This window comes from Dasypus novemcinctus, chromosome 28 (genome assembly GCF_030445035.2).
Source record: "Dasypus novemcinctus isolate mDasNov1 chromosome 28, mDasNov1.1.hap2, whole genome shotgun sequence".
NCBI classification, from domain to species: domain Eukaryota; kingdom Metazoa; phylum Chordata; class Mammalia; order Cingulata; family Dasypodidae; genus Dasypus; species Dasypus novemcinctus.
The window spans coordinates 28739033-28751029 of record NC_080700.1 but is presented as its reverse complement, the minus strand read 5'-3'; the positions used below and the strand labels follow the sequence as shown (position 1 = coordinate 28751029).

The following is an 11997-nucleotide window of genomic DNA, read 5'->3' as shown; positions in this document are numbered from 1 at the left end:
ATAGATAATTGCACTAAATGTAAATAGTCTAAATACACCAACCCAAACAGATGGGAGAGTGGGTTTAAAAACATGACTATATGCTGTCATATATGTGGGTTTAAAAACATGACTATATGCTGTCTACAAGAAGCTCACCTCAAATATATTGACACAGGCAAGTTGAAAGTAAAAGAATGAAAAAGATAGAGCATGCAAACATTAATCAAATGAAAGGAAGAATGGCAATATTTATATCAGATAATGTGGAATTCAGAGTAAAGAGAGAGCAGAGACAGAAAAGTATTTTATATTATAAAAAGGTGAATCCACCAATAAGACATAGCAATCCTAAATATGTATGTGCCAGACAACACAGCGGCAAAATATGAAGCAAAAATAGATATCACTGGAAGAAGAAATAGACAAATGTACAATTATAGTTGGAGACTTCAACATCTCTCTCTCCATAATTGATAGACCTAGACATAAAATTAGCAAGGATATAGGAAAACTCAATGACACCGTCAATTAACAGGATGTAACCAACACTTATAGAAACTCTTCACCAACAGAATACATATTCTTTTCCAGTGCCCACAGAAACAAATACCAAGACCATTTTCTAGGCCATAAAGAAGAATGAAAAGAATTGAAATCCTGGATTTAGGGGCAGTAGTACTTGCCATTGTGGATTTTCCTGCTGTTGAATATTAAATGCAGTGTGAATTAGTCCCAGAGATATTTAGGAAGATTTTTGTTTCAAAAAAAACTTAAAGATTGATCTCTAAGGATTTATACAATTCTTGTAGGTTGCAATAAAATATGTTGCACTTTTACAAAACATTGTCCATAGCCCTCATGCCAGGTCTTTCACACAAGTCAAATTTTAATGTTTCAAAAACATATTTACTTGGATCTTATTTTTCTTTACATTTTGAAAGGTTAAAAAATGTCAGAACTATAATAATTTAACTATTTGCCCTGAAATATCCTTATTAAAATGGAAGAGAAACAAAGACAAAAATAAATGATAACTCTAAATCAAATCCTACTTGTTCATGCCTTTGGTTCATACTACTAAAAGCAAGTTTATAAATCCTTTACCTGTAATAAAGGAGACATGCCATTGCTATTAAGGGAGGTGAAAGTTGCAGCAAATTGTGGGAACAAATCAAAGGAGACAAGAGAATAAATGTGATAAGAGAGCAAGCAGTGTCAGAGATAGCGAGTCATAATCATATAAAGAGGTAAACAAATAGGACAACATATTTAAAAAGGATCATGAAAGTAAGTCTTACCAATTTAAATTTTTTTCCCCAATCTTTTTCTGTCATTTTATAATTTTGAAAGTCAATGACTTTTTTGGATCTATTGGACACATATTTAGCACTGGAAACCAAAATTTACCCTGAAAAATCACATCAGCAGTACAGTTGGTTCTCAGCTTAGCCATTCTCAGAATATGTCTGCTTCAGCTATAATAGGAAAACTAGTGAAATATCCAGACTTTTTCAATTTGGTGGTAGAATTTTTTTCAGAGACCTACCTATGCCAAATTTTTATTTAAATCTTTGCAAAATATATACACTCTTAAGGGAGGCTTAAAGCTTGAAACAAGTTCATTTTTAAAAAGCAAGGGCTACATTTATTTTCCCTACAGAGAATAATTATTTATGTAAATAAACACTTGAGATAAGTATCCCCATTTTACGACCAAAAAAAAAAAAAATGGGATTGAGGGGTTAAGTAAGTTGCCCAAGGTCACATTTTGTGGCAGAGCTGAAATCTTAAAACCAGTCTTTTGAGTTGAAAACTATCATATTCCTACTTCAGCACTGCTATTATGAGCCTGGTTTGAGTTAAATTTTTCCCCAAAATTATTCATCTAATGTTGTGATTTCTTTCCATAAAACCTTTACTGGTTATCATAACTCTGCAAGGTGTGACCACTGGGACTGATGAAGAAGGAATGGACAGCAGTCTGGGTGAGAGGAAGAGACTGCTGAAGGAAGGGAGGTGAAAGGACCCACATGGGCTGCAGTTGTGAATCCTAGTGACAACACATGGACTTGATTTCTGAGGAAAGGGCTAGAGAACTTTTTGAAAGGAAAAAATATATTTTTTCCTATATTCACCACACTTTATCAGAAACTTGCATGGAAATTTGGACTATGGAGAAAGGGTATTGTTGAATTATATTCTTTCACAATGAATATTGCAGTTGGCAGGATAACAGCTCCCTAAAGATACCCACATCATAATTTCCAGAATGTGTGACTATGTTATCTTACTTGGCAAAAGGGGATTTACATATATGATTTAAGTTAAAGGATACTGAGATGGGGATGTTATCCTGGAATATCAGCTGGCTTCAATATAATCACAAGGGTCATACCAAAAAAAAAAGAGGGAGGACACAAGAGAGTTAGAGAAAGAGATGTGAGGACAAAGTAGTGATCAGAAGAGAGATTTGAAGATTCTATGCTGTTGGCTTTAAAGATGGAGGAAGGAACCATGAGCCAAAGAACACAGGTGGTTAATGGAACAGCAAGAATCCCCTGAGTACAGGGGCAATGACTAGTGAAGGAGGATGGTCCATTGATGGGCCTTTAATATTGATGACTGTGCTTATGAACATTTACCCTTGGAATTGAAACTTTGCCTAGTGTTATAGGGTGCCTAAGAGTTACCTCCTGATATCCTCCTTACTGCTCAAATGTGGCCTCTGTCTGAGCCAAACTCAGCATTTAAATGCATTGCCTTCCCTCCAGCATGGGACATGACTCCCAGGGATGAGCCTCCCTGGCACCAAGGGATTACTACCAAGCACCGACTAGCAATGCAACTGGGTGGGGAAAAGGTAAAAATAAATGAGTTTATATGGCTAGGAGACTTCAAAGTGACTGAGGGTGTCATTCCAGAAGTTACACTTCTGTATGTCTCAGCAGGATCTCATTGACTACCAAAGTAAATACTACCTCAAATTGTGGGGCTTGTGAGGGTTCTGGAAACATCCAGACACTATAGTCAAGCCAGATAGCTCAGGAGTTTGGTGCTTTGCCAGTTGACCTTACTTTGGAACTTATACTCCCCCATGTGGCAGAGTTGGACTCAGTTGTGGTTTCCCTAAACATGGCTCTTCTGACCATTCTATTTGAACCTAATAATTAGTACTAGGGTTGATAGGTGTACATCCAAGAAACTAAAATCTTTGGGGTGTCCATCTGCCAGTTAGACTCTGGATCTCAACAGACTTGCAACGCCTACACTTCAGTTCATTGGACTCACACAGGACAACTAAAAAGGAGATGAGGATGGACAACAACCATCCCAAGGAACTGAGAGAGTCTACAACTGCAAGCAAGAGAGTCCCATTCATCTGCCCCGTGGGATCAAAGCCCCCTCTCAATTAGAGGTGGAGTGGCCATCACCATCCCAGAATCCTCAGGAGCGGGTAATGAATTATGGACTAAAGTAGACTTACTGGTAATTCTACTATAGAATAATTGTGATTCTAACAATGGAGGAATTATATTATAGATGTGGAGGCAGTGGCCACCAGAGGTTCTGAGGGCAGGGAGAGGGAAAAACAGGTGAAATATGGGAGCATATTCAGGACTTGAGAATTGTCCTAAATGGCATTACAATGACAGATACAGGCCATAATATACCTTGCCATAACCTACAAAATTGTGTGGGAGAGAGTATAAACTACATGTAAACTATAATCCATACTTAGTGGCAGGGCGCCAAAATGTTTTCATCAATTGTAATGAATGTACCACACTAATGAAGGATGTTAATGTGGAAAAATGTGGGAGGTATAGCAAGCAGAGCATATGGGAATCCCCTATATTTTTATATAACATTTATGTAATCTTTTTCTTAAAAAGAAAAAAAAATTTTAAAAAAGAAAAGCAATGGATTCTCCCCTTAAACTTCAAGAAGGAACACAATCTTGCCAGCACATTTTAGATTTCTGACTTACAGAGCTGTAAAATAATGCATTTGTGCTGTTTGAAGCTGCTGCATTTGTGGTTATTTGTTAGAGCAGTTCTTAGAAAACCAGTACAAATCTTGAGTTTCTAAACATAAAAACATGAAGAAAACACCAACAAAAACTCTGAGTAATAACGTTGTTTTAATATAAGTATTTTTAAAAACTCATGTTGAATCACATAGGTTTTTGAAAAGCAGTCTCCTTGGCCCCCTCTCAACTTCTCCCTCCATCTTGTTTAAAACTAGGACAAGGGGTCAGGCAAACTGGACCACACACCTGGGAGACTGTGAAAGCTCCTGGTACAATAATTTGCAACAGCTGTCAGGAACAAAAAGGCAGTACCAAGGTGCATCCCATAGGAGGGGGCTTGGGGGTAGGGGGTGGGAGTGGAATAGACATTTCTCCATGTCCCTCATATACCCCTTGTACTGAGAGAAGGGGAATTTGAGACTAGTGGGTGTCATTTTAAAAGACAATCCCAGTGGATATGAGAGCTATTTAAGAAAAATAGGGTAGAGCAAAACAGTATATTATAATGTAAAACAAACAAACATCAGTATAAATTCATAACCTTAACAAGAAATATCTTTCCAGGCTCTTTGTCATAATAACAGGAGCAAGAGCATTTTCACACAACCTTAATTTTCAGGGTACCTGTTAGGAAAGTCACAGACACCTGTTGTAGCAGTTTGATATGGGTATAAATTCCAAAAATAGATATTGGATTATGTTTGTAATCTGGTCTGTACCTAGGCCTGATTAAGTTATGATTAGGGCTTTGATTGGGTCATGTCCTTAGGGCATTGAGTTCCCAGGGTGGGGACTCACAGACAAAAGGCATGGCAAAGGACAGAGTTGGAGGGATTTTGATGTTGGAGTTTTGATGTTGGAGTCTGATGTTGAAGCCTTACACTGGAGTTCTGGGAAGTAAGCTCAGAGAGGAAAGAGAAGCAAGCCCCAGGAAGAGAGGACCTGAGCCCAGAGAGAAGCAAGAGCCTAGAAGGGAGGAACCCAGGAAGCCTGAACCCTCGCAGACGTCAGCAGCCATCTTTCTCCAACACATGAAAAGACTTTGGTGAGGGAAGTAACAAGCTTTATGGCCTTGTAATTGTAAGCTTCTATCCAAATAAATACCCTTTATAAAAACCAACCAATTTCTGGTATTTTGGATAAGCACGCCTTTGGCTGACTAACGCGCCTGTTAAGGGGCCATCACCCAGAACTCACCTACACCCACCTCCTTTTCCATTGTGTGCCATTCCACAACCTGGGGGAGATGTTTATTCTAATGAAAACCCTGTCAGACCTGAAACCCGAAACTGGGAACAAGCAGCCGCAGGTGCTTAAAGGAACCAGAATCCTCAGTGGCAGAGCCCCCTCCCCCAGGAGCTGGGTAAAATCCACGCTCAGACACCATAGATGGGTCTCTGGCATGAAATGGGGTGTGCAGAGTTGCCATGCTTGGAGCTAAACCAAAGCAGTTTTCGGCCACCCCAGGAGACCAGCCCTGATGGGACTTCTTCTGCTGTTCTTTTGATTTATGTACAACAAGGAGATTTTCCCCTTATGGATGGACTCCTTATTCCGTACAATAAAGGGATCATTTGGTGGAAGGTTCTGTTGTGCTGTGGACCTGTATTCCCACTACAGATGGCTGTAGGAACTCACCCCCCAGCTCCTGTACTGGCCAGATTTCCACTTTAAAACCCTTCTCCCCTAAAAGGACCCCGGATTCCTTGGAGAGCAGCAGATGCCATCTCTGAAAAAGCAGGAAAAAGCAGGATCAGTTTGCCACATGATATTTGTTTCCAGTAAGCAAGGATTCTTTCACAGATATCGGGAGAGGTGGTAAAAGGACCAAAGAACCAATTTTTGAGTACCTTTTGGCAACTCGAGAATCAACGAATAATGAAAAACAACAAAACTGCGGTTAATTAAAATAAAGTCATCTGTGAATTCAAAAGATAAAAGTTAATACAAAAGACAGTACAAAAATAAATGACTCATTTAATTTTATTTTTTTTAATAAATAAGTAGGGAATGTAGTTTTATTCCTTCTACTGACAATAAGTTTATGAAAAATAAATATATACTAGGGTAAAAGCAGATAAGGAACTCAGAGCCATGAGAAAGACAAGTAGCCCAGCAAAAAGTGAGCACTGAGCCAAGAGCAGAAAAGCAATTAGTGCCAGGGGTCCCAGAGGAGTTTCCCACCAGCCCACTACCCTCTCTGTTGCATGAAACTTTTAGGGATCTCACTGATTTTTCTGAAGCCCCAGTAAAGAATGCTTGCATTTCTTATAATTCTAACAGCCGTGTTAATATTTCCTAATGACAGGACAGTAGGTTAGGTAAGGCTAATCAAATTTATAAGGAGCCATCCCAGGCAAGGCAAATGAGGCACAGTGTCCAGAGTCCACAATACTTTAGGGGCCCATGAAAACGTTTTCATTTCTTTTAAAATCAGAAGAAAAAATGAATTTTTAGGTGGAAGAAAATGTTTTCATATATAATATTAATATATGCACCCAACGCAGTAGTGAAATGTGATTTTTAAATATTTTTTTAATGGAGAATGGATCACACGCAGACAATGAAAGCCATATCGTGATCCTGATCCTGAGTTGCAAAAAAACGGAAACTTTTATGTGCTGTATTGGTGTAAAAATGCTAATGTATCAGGTCAAGTTTAATTGTAAAAAGTTTAGTACAATGACCAGTGACTTATATTTAAAGCAATGTGTGACTTCTAGGTATAGACCCAAAAGAATTGAAAGCAGGGACTTAGATATTTACACACCGATGTTCATAGCAGCATTATTCACAATTGCATAACAGGTGGAAGCAGCCCAAGTGTCCAACAATGGAAGAATGGGTAAATAAAATGTGGCACATATGACGGAATATTATTCAGATGGAAAAAGGAATGAAGTTCTGATACATGCAGCAACATGGATGAATCTTGCAGACATATGTTGAGTGAAATAATTTAGATGTAAAAAGACATATATTGTATGATCTCACTTATATGAAATAATTAGAATATGCAAATTCATAGCATCAGAACTGGAATATGGGTTACCAGGGACTGGGATACGGGGCATTAATGGTACAGAGTTTCTGTTTGAGGTGGTGGAAAAGTTTTGGCAATAGATGGCGGTGATGGTAGCACAACATTGTGAATGTAATTAATAACACTGAGTTGTCTACTTGAACGTGGTGTAACAGAAATGGGCATGTAGCCAGAATAAAAGTTTTTTAAAAAACTATATAACTATACAATGCAAAAGTGACCCCTAATGTAAACTATGAACTGTAGTTAATAGAATCATATTGTTACACCAATTGTAACAAATGTACCACACTAAGGCAAATTTGTTAATACAGAAAACTGTGGGGGTACTGTATATGGAAACTGTACTTTCTGAATAAATTTTCTGTAAACCTACAACTGCTCTGATTTTTTTAAAAAAATGTTTTAACCATCATGAGAGAAATGACCAAGTAACTAGCACTATTCTCATACCCCCAGCTCATCTAATGAAAAGTTTGTTATTTTTAAGGTAGGGCAAGAAATAAAAAATTACTGCAAAAAATCCAGAATGATAAAGGATATCAAAATCACTATGATAGCAATTCTAGGAAAAAATTACTAATGCTATAGAATAGGTTCAAGGTATAAGTATGTAAAAAGAAGGGTAATTGTTTTCTTTGTTTCATCTTTTATGTAAGGTATTAGTTCAAAAGAATCAGCCAATACTACATCTATAATTGCATTTTTGATTACTTAAGGAAATTTAAGCTAATTCGAGCCAATGTGTAAAAATGCTCAAGAAAAGTCAGTGTCAAATTTGAATTTAAGAAACTGAGCATGAAACCACGTATTCATTTTTGCGAGTATAGTCCTCCTTGTTCGAAACTCCTCTGATATTTAAGGACCGACCATAATGAGAGTTGATAACAAGCCTCTCTATGCTATCAGCTATTCCTGACCTAGTCTCCATAACCTGCCGGGCCCTATTTCTAGTGATTGGAGAGTTGTAGGGGAATAAGGCACCACCAAGTCACTCTGGGCTGTGGCAGGGCGATACACAAAGAGGTCATCAGTATATAGTTTGGTCAGTTCCAGGAGATTGTGTGAGGGGCTCAAGGGGGCAACTGGAAAAGCTCATCCAGAGGTGGGATGGATGGGTCAGGGAAGGCTTTCCAGAAGGAGCAATGGCCACAGTGGCTTCTGAAGGACACAGCTGGTGACTGAGATGGACACTGAAAGGAATGTCTTCTCCTTGGCCAAGCCTGTCCACCAAGGTGCTCAGTTGTGGGGCTGTGGTAAGGTAAGGGGAGAGCCCCGAGAGGCAGGCTGGGGCCAGATCACTAGGAAACTTGTGTGCCGTGCTCTGAAGATGGAACTTCTTCTTTAGGAAAACATGGAGCTACTGAAGGGGCTTTAAGCAGTCAAGGGAGGAGGGCTGATCAAATAAATGTGCATTTCAGAAATAGTACCTGAGGTTAAAACATGTGGCTATATTGGGAAGCAGATTTGGCTCAATGGATAGAGCATCCGCCTACCACATGGGAGGTCCGAGGTTCAAACCCAGGGCCTCCTGACCTGTGTGGTGAAGCTGGCCCATGCGCAGTGCTGATGCACGAAGGAGTGCAGTGACATACAGGCGTGTCCCCTGCATAGGGGAGCCCCGTGCGCAAGGAGTGTGCCCTGCAAGGAGAGCTGCCCAGAGCAAAAGAAAGTGCAGCCTGCCCAGGAGTGGGGCCACATACACAGAGAGCTGACATTGCAAGATGGCGCAACAAAAAGAGACACAGATTCTTGGTGCTGCTGACAAGAATGCAAGCAGACACTGAAGAACACACAGCAAATGGACACAGAAAGCAGACAACTGGGGGGAGGAGGGGAGAGAAACAAAAAATAAATCTTAAAAAAACAAACCTGTTGCTATATGTACATCCTCTTCGAAATTAATTTTCTCCTTATAATTAGATTGCACCTCCAGTGAGAGACCCATCCAAGGAGCGTGTGAGGAAGCACTAGACTTAACTTCTGGCTTTTTGGAATTCGGTAGGAAATGGTGTTTCTATTACCTTGTACTGAATTCCAATATGGCAGAATGTGCACTCCGCCATAGTGCTTTAAGCTGAATGCTCATATTGAATTCACTTTATTTTGATTACAGATTTCACACAACGTCATGACTATTCTAGAGCATACCGCAGAGCATATTTCATGAAAACTGCGAGGCAGGTTATTTGACGTTGAACATGGTTTACTGATAAAATCTTATGTTGGTTTCTTTCCCTGATCTTCCACAAGAAAATCAGAAGTCAATTTACTCAGTACAGCAGTGTTTTGTTTCATTTGCTTTAATGACTATTCTCAGGATAAGCTAATTCCAAAATAATCGAAGCAATAAGCAAGTCCTTTTTGTTCAGTCCATTGAAAAGCAGCTTTTCAATAATGGGTTTTGTTTTTTTTTTTGCTAGTTTTATCTGACGAATGGCCTCACTTCATTTTTGCATTTGGCTAAAAAGAAAAGGCCTCTATCCATCGTAATTACAGATAGACTCTTTTTTCCCTTCAAAGCCAAGTTGGCACATTACTCTTGGATTACTGTAAATAGCATTACCAACACATTGAGGACTACACTAAAGTATGCACAATATATTTTTAGGACTCAAATAATTACAGGCACGATAATATGATATTACATTTCCTTCACATAAAATTGAGTACATATGGAAAAAAGTACATAAATATACATCTTGTGGTAAGATTTTCAAGAAATTGTTCCTTCGTATGTTTTGGGGGCTCCATATTTTAATATACACCTCACTTGAATGTCAACTTGCTACTAGGCTGCCTACAAAACAACAAAAGAAGTTAACAACTGGTCATTGTTTTTACATCGGTATTAAAAAACCAAGAGTTTCAGATGGCAACTTACCTTCGGGGAGTAGTAACTACATTATTCTAACTTTGGGTCATTCTCCCCTTAGGTTCACTTGTGACTGGACCTGAGTCTTCACATCATTTGGCCCAGCAAGGACCTGGCTGTGGGGCCTAGAAGATCACGTGGGGAAGCCATCAGACTAAACTTATGTAACTGTAATTGAGCGACACCTCAAGTGGGCCAAGGAAAAAAGCTCAAGAGAGTAAGAAGAACCCAGAACCATGTAAGTTCACTGTCAAGAGCAGTTTTCCTGCATAGCAACAGGCTTTGCTCTCTGGCCACCGACATTCGGCATATGGTCGAATGGATTCCTGAGATAAGCAAGGGGTACCGAAAACCATTCTTTTGTGAGTTTCATCTTCTCTGAGTGGTGTTGATTCTGACCACTTTTTCCTAAACAGGGAGCCCAAGAAGAGGGTATCTTTTGCTCCACAATTTCTAAGTGACTTGGGGAGTCCTAAAATTTTGTGCAAGTCTCCATCATCTGGAAAAGCTTATTATTGAATTTTTTTGGGTTTCTGTTCTAGCAAAAGGAAATGTCATTGCAATTTCACGCATTCAGAGAGATGACCTAATTCTTGTCCAGGATGATGTTTCCAGCCTCATCTTTGACCTTGACCCTCCCAGAGGCATACTTGGTTTCCTGACATCCATTACAATACACCGTCTTGACAGAGCCATCGGGGTATTCTCTCCTCTTGAACTGGGCCGTGTGGATTTCTTTCTGCCCATTGCTGAACACAATGGTTTTGTCACCATTCCTGGTAGAGGAGAAACATCTTTGTAAGACGGGCTGAGCAGTAGCTGATGCGAAAATAGGGAAGCAACTCAGGGTGAGTGGCATGACCACTCATCTTCCAACTCATGGACAAGAGGGTCAAGGGGTAAAGGCAGCATAGGCACAAGGTGGCACTGGGTGTGGTCAGGAACTCAGCACCGCTGAGAAAAGGTAGGTCGGAGAATGACAGCAGATATGGCTAGAAAGGTCCATCAGGTCCATCCGTGAAGAGCCTCAAGTCCTGTGCTAAAAGTTTTCTTTTAAAGCCCAGAGGAGACACTGAAGGATTTTACACAGGGAATGACCTGAACGTGATAGTACCCATTTAAGAAAAATGGCCCCAGTGGTCATGTAGACTATCTTAACTACTGTGAGGAAAACTGGTGAGGAGTCTAGTATATAGTTCAAGGGCGAAACAATGAAGTCTAAGGGCAGGGGCGCTAAAGGGAGGGCAGAGTCAAGATGCTATTGACAGAACTTAGTGGACCTTTGGATGGTAGGGATAAAGGAGAAGGAAGAGCCAAAACAACATTACAAACCCTTGGAGAAGATCTTATAGTCATTACTATGTGCAAATATTATCATTATGAAATAGTACACCCAATTCACACTTGTTTGGTGTATTGTAAATATTTGTTAACACGTGTTCTCCTATAGACTTGGGCTTCTAGACAATATGATCTGAGGTAGGCATATAATGATGACTGGAATTATTTTTATGGTTGCTGTTCTAGCATAAACCAGTATCAGCGAAGTATTAATAAATACTTAAAAGTCAGGATTTAAACCCACATTTTCCATGAAGGAATTTAAACGAGGTCATAGACAAAGTTTCTAGAGTCAATAGCATTACTTTCTATTGTTATGATTATAGAAATTCTTAAATTTCTGTTTTCAAAACCCTAAGTGAACATAAATAAATTTTCTAATACACAAACCAAGGTTTCAGATTCACAATGTGTGTCATAAAACTGACCTTTCCACTTTCACAGTTGTCCCGTCGGGGAACACAGTTTTCTCGTTTCCATCCTTAAGATGCTTCACTGTCCCATCTGGAAACACAATTTCTTTGGAGCCATCAGGGTGGAATTTTTCTGTGGAATACACTTTTTCTTAAATGTATGTTACCTTGACTCTTTTTAGAAACAAGTTGTGTCTCAGTGACATATGAAATTTGAGTGATTGATAAAGCAGAGGCTTTTGTAATCATATGAACTTCTAACTAGGGTTATCAGATACAATACAAAATGCCCAGTTAAATCTGAATTTCAGAT

The 11997-nt window shown here is 39.3% G+C and overlaps 1 protein-coding gene across 3 annotated transcripts in view; it reads right to left on the bottom strand.

Moving 5' to 3' along the window:
* Window positions 1-6079: 6079 nt before the first annotated feature.
* TCP10L (t-complex 10 like) overlaps window positions 6080-11997 on the bottom strand; it is a 58065-nt gene continuing 52147 nt past the window's right edge. For all 3 annotated transcript variants that reach the window (XM_058289540.2, XM_058289539.2, XM_058289542.2), the window contains 2 exons: window positions 11700-11817; window positions 6080-10706 (listed from right to left, as the gene is read on the bottom strand). In XM_058289540.2, the coding sequence (XP_058145523.1) occupies window positions 10517-10706; window positions 11700-11817 (308 nt within the window). In that variant the 3' untranslated portion in view covers window positions 6080-10516. The remainder of the gene's footprint in view (window positions 10707-11699; window positions 11818-11997) is intronic.